A 15000-nucleotide genomic window follows, 5' to 3' on the forward strand; every position below is an offset into this window, starting at 1 on the left:
AATCCTGGGTCTAGAAAGCTTAGAACTACAACACCTTAAACATGATATAAGTATGGCCCACAAGATCATATGCTGCAACGTCCTGCCTGTCAACGACTACTGCAGCACCACAACACAAGAGCACACAACAGATTCCAACTTAATATTAACCGCTCCAAACCTGACTGTAAAAAATACGACTTTAGTCATTGAGTTGTCGAAGCGTGGAACTCATTACTGGACTCTGTAGTGTCATCCCCTAACCCCCAACATTTTACCCTTAGACTATCCACGGTTGACCTCTCCAGATTCCTAAGAGGTCAGTAAAGGGTGTGCATAAGTGCCCTAACATGTCTTCAGTCCCCTGTCCTATTGTCTCTCCTATATCTCCTATATATTTTCTTCTATTCCTATATCTTTTCTTCTATTCTTTCATTGATATATTTTATTCCTATATCTTCTCTTCTATTCTTTCATTGTTATTCTTTACTATGAGTATATCCTCTGTAACCTTCATTGTGTTTTGGACAAAATAAATAAATAAAATAAAAATAAATTTAAAAAGGTATAAACAGCAGAAGAAAAAATATCAACATGATGGTCTCAACCATGCAGTTGAAACTCCATCCCCTTTTATTGGTGGGAGGGATTGTGTTGCTGTGGCTGCCGCCATCTTGACTCTTCTGGATTTAACAGATTTTGGTTATCTGATTTTATTTATTTATTTTATTTATTAATCAGATTTGTATGCCGCCCCTCTCTGTAGACTCGGGGAGGCTAACAACAATAATAATACTATGTAAACAAATCTAATATTTAAGTTAATTAAAAAAAAAACCAATTTAAGAAACCAATCATACATACTGACATACCATGCATAAATTTTATAAGCCTAGGGGGAAGGGAAAGTCTCAATTCCCCCATGCCTGATGACAGAGGTGGGTTTTAAGGAGCTTACGAAAGGCAAGGAGGGTGGGGGCAACTGTGATATCTGGGGGGAGTTGATTCCAAAGGGTCGGGGCCGCCACAGAGAAGGCTCTCCCCCTGGGTCCCGCCAAACAACATTGTTTAGTTGACGGGACCCGGAGAAGGCCAACTCTGTGAGACCTAACTGGTCGCTTGGATTTGTGCGGCAGAAGGCGGTCCCGGAGATATTCTGGTCCGGTGCCATGAAGGGCTTTATAGGTCATAACCAACACTTTAAGACATGTAAGACAATAGAAATAGCACTTAGACTTATATATTAATTCACAGTAGTTTACAGCCCTCTCTAAGTGATTTACAGAGTCAGCATATTGCCCCCAACAATCTGGGCCCTCATTTTACCGACCTTTGAAGGATGAAAGGCTGAGTCAACCTTGATCCTAGTGAGATTTGAACTGCCAAATTACAGGCAGCCGACAGAGAGCAGAAATATTGTGCATTCTAACTACTGTGCCACCAAGACTCTCAGGAAAATATGAAAATATGTTTCTTGCATAAAATATATATCTATAATATATGCAAAATCCCATTCCCATTTCACACAGGCTTAAAAAATGTAAAATGAATAAAATAAATATACATAGCATCCCATTCATTTTGAACGGAAATTATTCTTAAATGGCAACACTTCTCCTATATCGGTTCATTAAAACAAAGGTTTCCTGTTAATCATTCTTCAAATTCTGAATTTGTAACTAATAAAATATGGTTCCAAACTTATTACTTGTCCATATAAAATTCCAATTAAGTGTTATCAAAAGCTGTTACATTGTTTTCCCCAAGCAACCTGAATGACTCATTTACCATATTGTCCTTTCTGTGTTCTTTTAGATTTAGATTTTATATATTTTTTATCTTATCTTTATTATTCTTTCAGGAAATGAACAAATCTAATATTGCTTCCTCCTTCTATTTTCCACACAATAACAACTCCATGTAGTTAAGCTTGGAAAGACCAACTGGTCCAAAGTTATGTAGCCAACTTTCATGCATAACCTTCTAGCCTGGTGTCCTAATCACTACAGCAAACTGTCTCACTCTCCATTTAATCAGGGCAATGATGTTTCCTAATAATGTTTCCATGCTACCCTTTACCTGTTTTCTAAAGCCAGCAGTTTTTGAATTCCAGTTTTGAGAAGATTATGAGTTATAACTGCCATATCTGAGTTCATCCACTAGACAGCACCAAAGAGCCAATGTATTCTGTCTCTTTGCTGCCATCTAGTGGTCCCCTGATCTAGCTAAGACATTGCTACTTTAAGATTAAGGTGGGGAACTCACCAGGCCTGCCTACTCTGAGCAATGCTATAAAGTCAGTGTTAGATTCTGTGTCTGAAACTCACAAAGCCACTTTGATTTTTACAAAACAGGACGCTGTATTGCCAGGAAGCTAGAATGTAATGGAGAAAATGACTGTGGAGACAATTCAGATGAACGAAATTGTCGGAAAATAAAGGCTGTCTGCAAAGCAACATTTCATAGCATACCCAGTGTGGACCTCATGGGCTTCGGGTAATGTGCATGAAGAGCTTTTCTCTATTATTGAAACAATGACATCTAGTAGTAGAAAACTGTCCCGCCCTTACATGCTTCCCTCATTGTTCATCCTTATATAACAATATTGCTAGATTGTGGTGTTTTGATTTTTATTTATTTATTAATTATTTATTTTATTATCATTTTATTTTATTTTATTTTATTTTATTTTATTTTATTTTATTATTTTATTTTATTTTATTTTATTTTATTTTATTTTATTTTATTTTATTTTATTTTATTTTATTTTATTTTATTTTATTTTATTTTATTTTATTTTATTTTATTTTATATTTTATATTTTATATTTTATATTTTATATTTTATATTTTATTTTATATTTTATTTTATTTTATTTTATTTTTTTAGTCTCCTTAGACTCAGGGAAGCTTACAACATGTTAGCAATAGCACTTTTTAACAGAGCCAGCATATTGCCCCCACAACCCAGGTCCTCATTTTACCCACCTCGGAAGAATGGAAGACTGAGTCAACCTTGAGACCCCGTGATGAGATCTGAACCACTGACCTGAAGATCTAGCAGTTTGTTTTTAGTGACCTGCAGTACTGCACTCTACCCACTGCGCCACCTCCACTCATCCCTAATTTAAAGGGTTAAGGGCATATTAGGGAGTGATGGAGGGAAAATATTCCAAAAGAGGAAGAGGTAATTAAGAAAATATTGGACTGCGCTGAAATGGATATGATGACAAGACGGTTAAATAACCAAGAGGAATCAGAATTTTATGTTATATGGAATAAAGTGTATATATGGATAAATAAGAAGAAAAATTAAATGGTAAACCTACGTGAGAATTATAGATATATTACGATATATCTTCTCTTTTTTTCTTTTCCTTTATATGAAGTTTTTTTATTATAAGGTTGAATAAAATCTCTTCTTTTCATTTAAATTAATATGTTGACTTAAGGTATTAATAATGCATTCTTTTTCTGTAAAGAAATTTGACTTCTATGACAAGAGGGGAATTGTAACCCCTACTTCATGTTAAATGTTTGTTTGTATGTTTGTCAATTTTTATGGAAAATCAATACAGTTTTATTAATAAAAGGAAGTGATGGAATCCCTGGATAAGTCTCCAGAGAGAGGCGGCATACAAATCTAATATATTTATTATTATTATTATTATTATTATTATTATTATTATTATTATTATTATTATTATTAAATTTTGCCTGTGCCATCAGTAAAGTAGTAATGACAAGAGAACCCATAGAAAATTGTGGTACTAATTATCAAGATGGTGGCTGTAATTTTGACTGAGGCACTCAAAAGGATTTGGGCAACAGCGGGTTCCTCTTAGCTGCTTGCTGGTGCACTGCCTGTGTATCCTGACAATTCGGTGCATGCACACCCACGACTGTGCTCCCTCACACAAATTTGCTTCTGCGCATGCACAGGAAGCAAAAGACCCGCCAAAATCCTATGAGGGGATGCACCCAAAAAGAACACTGACAATCAATGCAATTCATGGAGTTTTGTTGTTATATGCGCCTCATATTATTATCCATGCCACCACATTCTGTCCTAGTGCATTTCAAAGGCAGTCTCACATAGGGCACATTGCAATAACCCAGATAAGGAGTCAGACTTGCTTATCATTGATCTGATCATCTTTCTTTTATTACAATGATGATTCTAGGTATCATATCCTGGCTGGAGAAAGCCGTGGACAAGTTCTTGATTATTCCTTCAATAACGGTAGCTGTGTTGTGCTGAGAAGTGAAGACCAAAGAACTAGATATCGTCTACCTGCTAACCTCTACAACATCACTTTTGAGGTGATTAAAAAATAAGACTGGGCATTACAATATATTAACCATTGAGATCACCAGCTGCCAGCAGATCGAATCTCACCAGCCTCAAGGTTGACACAGCCTTCCACCCTTCCGAAGCGGGTAAAATGAAGACCCAGATTGTTGGGCGGGGGAGAGCAATATGCTGACTCTACATAGTGTCATCCCCAAACCCCCAACACTTTACCCTTAGACCTATCCAGATTCCTAAGAGGTCAATAAGGGGCAAGTACAAGTGCACTAGAGTGCCTTCTGTCCCCTGTCCTATTGCTCTCCTATATCTCCTATAACTTTCTTCTATTCCTATATATCTTCTTCTATTCTTTCATTGATAGGTTCTATTACTTTATCTTCTTTTCTATTATTTCTTAGATATATTTTACTATGAGTATCTCCTCTATAACCTTCATCATGTATTTTACTATGTGTATATAGATATATACCCACTAAAACCCTCACTGTGTATTGGGCTAAATGAATGAATGAATGAATGAATGAATGAATGAATGAATGAATGAATGAATGAATGAATGAATGAATGAATGCTTAGAAAGGATTGTAAAGCACTGTGAAGTGGTATACAAGTCTAAATGCAATTGCTATCTCAGTATGCAGATGAAGAGACCCCCAGCATGGAGAAATACAAATTTGTCCCAATGGTACAAACACCATTCTTCACCTACTTCATGACTCAACCTTCACTCCTACATGCTTACTTGCAATGTTGTGACACCATGTTCAAATGAGACAGAGATTGCAACTGTAACCATGGTTTGTTGCTTGCGTTTCCCCTATCCTCGTCCCCACGATGAACACTCAAGCCAGGCTTTCAAATGTGCTTGTTGCTGAAGCAAATGGGATCCCTGTGGGATTTTTTAAATGCATGGACTACTGAACTCGGCTCAACTTCTTAGTCTCTCCCAGCATTCATATATGAAACTGTAGACATTTTTGCATAAAGTTGAGGGTTTTTTAAAATGATTTTTTTCCAAACAATTGGTTTTTTTTTTAAAAAAACCCTAAAACAATTATGTTTGATGTTTTTTCATTCTGCTACCTCCCCTCCCCAAACATCTTTATAATTATACACATCTCTGTTGATAGGTGAAAACTCGAGAAGATGATGTGATAACAAAGTTCTACACCAGCTTAACACCTTTGGTCCGTAATTATGAAACAGGCTCTTCTTCTAAGCAAGTTTTCTGGGGTACTAGTGGAATCCCCTATTTTTGGGGCTCAATATCAACCACAACAGCAACCACATCTTATGCATTCAAGCAAGCCATGAAAGCATCCCAAAAAATGGTAAGAATCCTCACTCAGTGACTGCAATTGGGATTGGCAGCTTGGTCGTTAAGCAAAACTAAGTGAAACTATAACAGTGCTTCTGGTAGGATTCTAGCTTTCCTTTCCTTTAACAAACCTGTTATTAATGTAAGTAGTGGACAATTTAATGTGATTATTAAATTAAATATTATTTTTAATGTGAGGAGTGGACAAAAAGAGGGCGAGGAAAATATTTACTGACCTCTCGCATCCTGGGCATAAACTGTTTCAACTCCTACCCTCAAAATGTCGCTACAGAGCACTGCACACCAAGACAACTAGACACAAAAACAGTTTTTTCCCGAACGCCATCACTCTACTAAACAAACAATTCCCTCAACACTGTCAGACTTTTTACTAAATCTGCACTTCTATTCTACTAGTTTTCTCATCATTCCTATCATCCTTTTCTACTCACTTGGGACTGTATGACTGTAACTTGTTGCTTGTATCCTAAGATTTTTATTAATATTGATTGTTTCTTCATTGCTTATTTGACCCCTATGACAATCATTAAGTGTTGTACCTCATGATTCTTCACAAATGTATACTTTTCTTTTATGTACGCTGAGAGCATATACACCAAGAAAAATTCCTGGTGTGTCCAATCACACTTGGCCAATAAAATTCTATTCTATTCTATTCATCATTCTTGAACTATGAATGAAGGTAAATGAGATAGTTGCTAATTGAAGACAACTGGTATTGCAGGGATCCCCAAACCCCAGGCCACAACTCATTACCAGCCCATACTCCATTCAGAACAAGGCTGTATAAACAGCTGGCCAGCACACAAATGTGTTTAGCTTGACTGTGTGAGGGGGACATGGTTCCCTACTCTCCCCTGCCCAGTGGTGGTCCGGAACGCCAAATTGTGCTCGCCACCATGGCTTGTAAGTTCTTGCGGGACCAGCGCGATTTTGCTGCTGCGCCTATGGAGGTGGCAAAACCACGCATGAAGCCACAGGTAAAACCTCGCCGAAACACAAGAGACAGTAACATTTCATCTCCATTTTATTATGTTTCCTAAGTCTTCCAATTATATTAGGATCCATAAGGTGTTTGCAGTTTCAAATTTCACGGTGAAGGAGCAGGATCTGCAGCTGTCTGAGGTGTTCTTAAAGTCTCTCAACAATCTGCCTCTGGAGTACAACTATGCCCTATACAGCCGGATTTTCGATGACTTTGGGACACATTATTACACATCTGGTTTATTGGGAGCCAAATATGACCTTCTGTACCAGTTTAGTGAGGAAGAAATAAAAAATTCAGGTAAGTGGGCCAGGGGTTTTGGTGTTCTGCTGGTTCGCTCAGGGATGCCCTTCATGTGCGCGCACGCATGTGCAGTACTTTTTAAAAGTTTCTGTGCATGCACAGAAGTGAAAAACAACAAAGGCAAGAAATAGCTGGTTTGGGGGCATGGCGGGCCTGAGTCGCTGCTGGTTCTAGTGACACAGGCCTCCAAGTTACTATTGGTTCTATAGAACCAATCCGAACCAGGAGGAACCCACCACTTTTTTTCTCTGAAGCCTGCTAGGCCAAAATTGGGGGGGGGGGGGGTGTTAGCCCAAAAATGGGAGTGGGGGTCTGTATTTGCTCCCAGCAGGCTTCCCTGAAGTTGCTAGACCAAAAAGGGGTGTGTAGGCCAAATACGGGGGTGGGTGGGGAGAAGGAAGGAAGGAAGAGGGAGGGAGAGAAAGAAAGAAAGAAAGAAAGAAAGAAAGAAAGAAAGAAAGAAAGAGGAAGGAAGGAAGAAAGGAAGGGGGAGGGAGAGAGAGAGAGAAAGAAAGAAAGAGAAAGGAAGGAAGAATGAAAGAAAGAAAGAAAGAAAGAAAGAAAGAAAGAAAGAAAGAAAGAAAGAAGGAAGGAGAGAGGAAAAAGGAGAGGAAAGAAGGACTACAAATCTGGCACTAGACACAGTTTCAGAGGATAATCCAGGAAGGGATTTGGAGGTCATCTAGTCCAACTCTGCTCCAGCAGGATGTTGTTAAGGTGTCTTTTGATCCCCCAGTCACATGACCCCACTAAGCCACACCCACAGAACTGGTAGCAAAAATTTTAGATTTCACCACTGTTCCCCTTCCTCAGATACCCCTGAATATTTTCAACTTGAAGGTGGAAAAATTGTAGGTTGGCCAGCCAATGTCAATTTTAAAGATTGGGTACTATAAAGCATGACAACTTGGATAATTTGAGAAATTATATTTTCTGTTTTTACTATTGAATTGTACTTAGGTTTAACAACACAACAAATGGAAAACTGTGTACAAACAGAAACACAGAAATATGTTTTCTTCTTTAAGAGTACCGAACATCATGGGTATTGCAGCCAAAGCAAGTTTACAGAACGCCATGAAGGTAAACAATATTTTCAACCAACCAACCAATTTATTATAGGTTCCAGAACTTTAAGGCACTTAAAACATACAATGCACCCACAAATACATAAGCACACACAAACACATTACTTTGTCTATATGTTAAGCTCTTCTCATTCCCCCAGACTTTAGTGCAGTGATGGTGAACCTTTTTTTCCTCAGGTGCCGAAAGCGCGTGTGCCTATGCTATCGCACACACATGAGTGCTTACACCCATAATTCAATGCCTGGGGACGGCGAAAATGGTCCCCCTCACCCTCTGGAAGTCTGAGACAGCCCATTTCTCAAACTCTGCTGGGCCTGGTAGGCCCATTTTTAGCCCTCCCAAGGCTCCAGGGGCAAAAATGCCCTCCCCCATTCCTCCCGGAGACTCTCCAGAAACTGAAAATGCCCTCCCAGAGCCTCCGAGTGAGTTGAAAATCAGCTGGTCAGCACACACATGCACATTGGAGCTGAGCTAGGGTAACGGCTCATGTACCAGCAAATATGGTTCCGTATGCCACCTGTGGCATCCATGCCATAGCTTTGCCATCACTGCTTTAGTAGCTATTACACTCTTGTCCAGTGTAACTGTTGTGGTTAGCTCTGGCCCAGCTCCTGCCCCAAGGACTGTGGATGTGGGGGAGACATCCACATGCCACAGGCCTGTTTTGCTCCCGGTGGAATCTGCTGATGAAGGCTCCTCTGACCAAGAAGACAGGAGTGATAGGGAGGAGGAGAGTGTGGCAGACAGCTCGGAAGGAGATCAATTATCTAGCTCCTCCTTGGATTCAGAACAAGAGTTAATGATACAGCCACGCATGCGGAGAGCGATGCATAGGCAACAACAACTGAGAGATTATTATCAAAGAAAAGGAGGCCACCTGTGGTTGGGTGGGGCTGTGGTAATTAGTGAGGCTGCTATAAATAGCAGCCTGTGGGTTTGGCCATTGTGGAGGATTATCTGATCATTGTGTTTCGTGCCTGCCTTGCTGACTTCGACCTTGGTGTGTTGCTTTTTCCCCACTTTGAAACTAAAGCAGAGCAAAGTGTGTTTCACTTTGTGAAAGAAGAAGGACTGTGAATTGCCTCACAGCTGCAAGCTAAGTATCTCAGAACTGATAAGGGTCTTGTAGCAATTACTAGTTTGTTTGGAGACGAGTGCTCTTTGCTATACAAAAAGAGGGCTTAGTTTAAGTGAATTTTCGTTATAAAGAACATTGTTTTGAATTTTCAAACGTGTGTGTGTGTCTGACATTTGTATCTGAATTTTCGGGAGGATTCTGCCTGAGAGCTCGACAGAACAGTAATCAACCAGAACCACTCCATCAATAATCCCAAATAGATCCTTTATTACTGACCTGCTATATTACAAGAAGTTGCAAGACTGCTTCTCTTGGGAAATGATAGACACTGCCATCAGATGTTTCTACCCTGAACCAACTCCAACCTGGAATGTCTCTTTACTCTCCTTGAAGGGCCCACTCTCTCCTTCAGCTAGTGATTCCACCACCTCCATGCAGTGAAATATTTAACTGTTGTGTCCAGAGGACAGTTAGGCCTTGTACCCGCCCCATATTCCTTGGGCGGGAAAATACTACAATGTGATTGGTTGGCTCACCTTGGCAGCCTGGCATATATATAGCTGCCAGGCACGGCCATGTTGTCTTTGTTTAGTTCTGTAACCGTTATTCCTCATTAATAAAGAACCGTTACTTACCACGAGAGTGCAGTCCTTCATTCCAGCAAGGATCTAACAGTAACTCTACTGTGTAACTCTTCCATTTTAGGTTCCATGTTGAAGTCATCTGAACGGTCCATTTCCTTCGTTAAGGGTGGGCAAGCACGGTTTGCTGCAGCTCTAGCCTGGGAACGGAAAGGCTCTTTGCCAGGAGACAGGATCTTTAATGACTGGCTGCAATCAGCCAAGAATAATCCAACTGTGATTGATTTTGAGGTAAGTGACAAAAGACAAGAGGAAAGTTGGATGTCCTACTGCAAGGACCAAAGCTTCCATATGCAGAAGAAGAAGAATGTTGCACATTTTGAATGAATGCTACACTATTTACCATGGCCTGATCTTGTGCTATCCGTTTGTTTGTTTGTTTGTTTGTTTGTTTTTTTTGTTTGTTTGTTTGTTAGTTAGTTAGTTAGTTAGTTTGTTTTGTCAAGTACGTATTGGTGGTATACAAGAATATAATAATATTTATGTACATGAGTGGGGGAGGCAGCTGCCTCGGATTTTTAGGGAAGGGCGGCATACAAATCTAATAAATAATAAAAATAAAAATAATACTAGTAAAAGAGAAACATTAGGACAGGGGACGGAAGGCACTCAGCTGCACTTATGCACGCCCCTTACTGACCTCTTAGAATCGGAAGAGGTCAACAGTGGATATCTAAGGGTAAAGTTTGGGGGCTTAGGTGATGATACTATAGAGCAGTGTTTTTCAACCAGTGTGCCGCAGCACACTAGTGTGCCGCGAGACATGGTCAGGTGTGCCGCGAAGCTCAGCAAGAGAGAGAGAGAGAGAAAGAGAAAGAAAGCAAGAGAGAGAGAGAAAGAGAAAGAAAGCAAGAGAGAGAGAGAAAGAGAAAGAAAGCAAGAGAGAGAGAGAAAGAAAAAGAAAGCAAGAGAGAGAGAGAAAGAGAAAGAAAGCAAGAGAGAGAGAGAAAGAGAAAGAAAGCAAGAGAGAGAGAGAAAGAGAAAGAAAGCAAGAGAGAGAGAGAAAGAGAAAGAAAGCAAGAGAGAGAGAGAAAGAGAAAGAAAGCAAGAGAGAGAGAGAAAGAAAGAGAAAGAAAGAAAGTAAGAGAGAGAGAGAGAAAGAGAAAGAAAGCAAGAGAGAGAAAGAAAGAAAGAGAAAGAAAGAAAGTAAGAGAGAGAGAGAGAAAGAGAAAGAAAGCAAGAGCGAGAGAGAAAGAAAGAGAAAGAAAGAAAGTAAGAGAGAGAGAGAGAAAGAGAAAGAAAGCAAGAGAGAGAGAAAGAGGCAGGGAAGGAGGGAGAGATAGAAAGAGAGCAAAAAAGAGAGGAACGGAAGGAAGAGAGAAAGAGGGATGGAGAGAGAGAGGAAGGAAGAGAGAGAAAGAGGGAGAGAAATAGAGTGAAAGGGAGGAAGAGAGAGAGAGATTTTTTTTTGTCCAAACCTTTTTTAGCTCCCCCACTCCGCCCCCCCCCCCCCCCGCTCATGGTGCCCTATTATTTTGTATATGTAAAAAATGTGCCGCAGCTCAAAAAAGGTTGAAAATCACTGCTATAGAGTCAGGTAGTGAATTCCATGCATCAACTACTCAGTTACTAAAGTCATATTTCCTGCAGTCGAGTCGAGAGTGGTTTACTTTAAGTTTGTATCTGTTGTGTGCTCGTGTGGTTCAAGCTGAAGTAGTTGTTGACAGGAAGGACATTGTAGCAGATGATTTTTTGGGCTATGCTTAGCTCGTGTTTAAGGCGACGTAGTTCTAAGCTTGCCTAGGATTGTAAATCTAGTTGTGTAGGGTATTCTGTTGCGAATACCTTAGGTAAGTCTAGTTGCATAGGGTATTCTTCTTATTTGTGGAGGTGGTAATGACTAAATTGTACGCCTCTCCTGATGTTATGCTTTTGAGCCTGCAGAAGGCAATGGTCATTCCCAGCAGAAGGCCCAAACTGTTTTTTAAATTTATTTAAGAAATATGCTGGGACAACTTTTGAAAAATTGAATATAATTCTTTCTTAGGTTTCCCCTATTGTGGATTTGGTGAAGAACTTCCCATGCTCTGCAACAAAACGTTTTAATCTCAGGAAGGCCTTTTCTGAATACATGAGCAAATATGACCCCTGTCACTGTGCCCCATGCCCCAATAATGCTCAACCAGTTTTATCAGAAACTGGATGCCTCTGTGTATGTAAGTCTGGAACATATGGAAGCAACTGTGAGCTGAGAGCACCTGACTACAAATCAGGTATTTTTACAACTCCATCTTATAATTGTCCATGAAGATAACAAGGTTTGCACAAAAATAACAGTGTCTTGCATTGAAGTTTCAGTTTCTGCTACGGTTATGAATAAAGTAGATAAAAAAGCTAGAAAGTCAAATTTAATTTTGGGCAGAAACTTAAATTAGCAAAGCCATTCTCTACCCTACTCTTGTCCTACAAGTAAAAATATGGGCAAAATATTATGGTATGTGTTATTATGTGCCATAGAATGGTATTGCATTTTACATAGTCATTTTACATCATTGATAAAAGACATATGAATTCATTTGCAGCAGAGGTGGAATAACAATGCGGACACAAAGCTGGATTTAAAACTGGGTCATTTTTATTAATTAAATTAAAATTAATTTAATTCAACGTAACATGGACCCGCAGAGGTCAACTGAAGAACATCCGGGGCGGAAATGACGTAATAAAAGCTTCAGAGGCAACTTAGGCCGTAGCTCTATGCTGATCCAGGTGAAGAGGCCGTGCCCTCACTTGTATCCCAGCCATGCCAAGGGAATTGAAATGGGCATGACCCAGAGGCAGGTTCTCCCCAATTGCTCAGGCCAGTTTAAAAGCCACCATGAGCCCTTGGAGAGAGTCTGCCAATCATCCCCAAAGATGCTCAACGGAGAACACGCCGTTGCTAAACCTCTCCCAATTTCCGCCCCTAACCTGCCAACCCAATGACCAGAAGTAAGCCAATTAGAACTAATCGGGGAACAAAACACCCCCTAACCATCCGTCCCACACCGCAGTGTGGAACAGGCGAAAAAATTGTCGCAGGAAAATTGCCGAGACTGCCAAAAATTCCTATTCGGCCCCCTAAGGGTGACCTCTGCAGCACACTGAAAGATATAAAGGGCTAGCAGGCTCCGCCCCGGCAACATCATCAACCAGCGCCGATGACAAGCATGGCCTGGATCTCGTGAAATCTCACGAGATCCCGGCCATTCAAGATGGCGGCTTTGCCGAAGGCCGCGTTTCCCTGGCCCTGCTGCAAATCCGGGTCAGGGGTAAGTCGCAGGCTGGGCATTCCATGCTCAAAAGACACAAGAGATGTAATTGGTGGATAGACAATATTTAAAGAATCTGGTTCAGTTCAGCATTCTGACTATACAATGGATTTATAGTGGCTTGGTAACATTACTGAACTAATCTTGAGGACTTTTGTTTCTTTCTCTTTCTCTCTCTATTTTCTGTTACATCCCTGGAGATAACATAGCTGTAGTTTATACTAGGAAGTCGAAAAAACATTCCAGGAAAAGGCAATTGGAAACAATTTCTTTACTGTTGTAAAGAAAACAACATAAGGACATACATGAATAATTGAGAGTCAAGTTTTGGGGGTCTTTACTTTAGTAACTTACCTAACGTGTTTGCATAGAAAATATTTTAAGACAACTAAACATTGCCATGAGTTATAGAACATACACTTTCTCCATCTTTTTCTTTCTCAAATTGGGGAAAATCTTTGAAAATATCATAGGAAATGAATTCACATTTAAATAAATAATAAATAAATTCATTTCTTAGAAACCTAAAAGAAATCAGAACACAATGTTGCACAGAATTTAAAATTACATTAAAAAAACTAACCAGCAACTCAGACACAGTATAGCAGTAGTAAAGTTAAAGTAGGATAGAATGCCTTTGAAAATTAAAAAAAATCTTTGCAGTGATGCACATTAACACCACACTGACTACTGTGTTGAAATTCCATGACATAAAGTAAGTATTGAACTGCAATACTTACTTTACACATTGTAAGTATTGCAGTCCAAATTACTGGTGCAGGCTTGGTGGTAGTAGCAATTGAGATTCAAGAAACTGGGGGCATCAAGATGGAAAAAGCTGAAATATGGGTAGACTCTTTTGCTCATATCAAGACTGTATGGCTAAGGCTGCCAAAGACTTGTGTTGTTTTGCACTCCAGTTGCAGTAGACGGCTACTGGAGCTGCTGGTCAGCGTGGAGTGCTTGTGACGCATCTTTTAAGAGGCAAAGAAGTCGGTTGTGCAACAATCCTGAACCCATGAATGGAGGAAAACCTTGTGAAGGTGACGCTGAAGATGAAGAACAGTGTTTTATCTCAATATTTAAAAGCCAGTAAGACATGTACTATTATAAAATACCAGGGGGATTCTCAGGAAGCCACAATTTTGTTAAAGTAACAAAATGCACATCTTGATATTCCATGCAAATTGTCCTCATGTTTTAACTTTTGTCCACTATTGCTCTCCCTTTTGGATGTCCACGGAGAGGGGCGGCATACAAATCCAATTAATAAATATAAATGTTCATAGCCAATAGTCTGAGGACCCAACTGTGTATCATACAAGAAAGGAGGGAAAGAAATATGCAGCTCTCCATATGTCTTTTTTGAGATGAGGAAGCCCAGAATCTCAAAATATAAAAAGTGAATCTTTAAAAGAGCATAAATATAAAGTATGATAGTCCCCATTAACATCTGAAAAGGTGTTTGCTAAAGAAAGATAAATGGCCCCTTTCAGATCCTTCATATAGATGTAGCCCAAGGAATTTTGCTACCAGTGTTTTGAAATTGAGGAAGCCATTTTCCAAGAACTCTCTGTAAATCTGAAAGGCAGAGCAAATCCAAAAGTTATAAAGCTAGCCATTCCAGGGGAATGAGTGATCGCTGCTTAATAACAATCCCTTGTTCTGGCTCTGTGAGCTCAACCCTGGGCACTGGTGATGAGTGTAATTCTGCTGCTGCTACTCAATCCCAGCGACCAGTTAGTTCCCACAGAGTGGGCCTTCTCTGGGTCCTGTCAACTAAACAATGTCGTTTGGCGGGACCCAAGGGAAAAGCCTTCTCTGTGGTGGCCCCGGCCCTCTGGAACCAACTCCCCCCAGAGATTAGAATAGCCCCCACCCTCTTTGCCTTTCGTAAGCTCCTTAAAACCCACCTCTGCCATCAGGCATGGGGGAACTGAGATATTCTTTCCCCCTAGGCTTCTACAATTTATGCATGGTATGTTTGTATGTATGATTGGTTTTATAATAAGGGTTTTTACTTA

General features: G+C 39.9%; 1 protein-coding gene across 1 annotated transcript in view; it reads left to right on the forward strand.

Annotated features, from left to right (window-relative positions):
* Positions 1–15000, forward strand: part of LOC139162716 (complement component C6-like) — a 44534-nt gene that overhangs the window by 11675 nt on the left and 17859 nt on the right. Inside the window, exons 5-12 of the mRNA XM_070743402.1 lie at positions 2334–2475; positions 4163–4301; positions 5421–5621; positions 6674–6914; positions 7878–8000; positions 9790–9956; positions 11713–11938; positions 13897–14068. Coding sequence (XP_070599503.1) covers positions 2334–2475; positions 4163–4301; positions 5421–5621; positions 6674–6914; positions 7878–8000; positions 9790–9956; positions 11713–11938; positions 13897–14068 — 1411 coding nt within the window. The remainder of the gene's footprint in view (positions 1–2333; positions 2476–4162; positions 4302–5420; positions 5622–6673; positions 6915–7877; positions 8001–9789; positions 9957–11712; positions 11939–13896; positions 14069–15000) is intronic.

The sequence above is a fragment of the Erythrolamprus reginae genome, chromosome 2 (assembly GCF_031021105.1).
Source record: "Erythrolamprus reginae isolate rEryReg1 chromosome 2, rEryReg1.hap1, whole genome shotgun sequence".
NCBI lineage: Eukaryota > Metazoa > Chordata > Lepidosauria > Squamata > Dipsadidae > Erythrolamprus > Erythrolamprus reginae.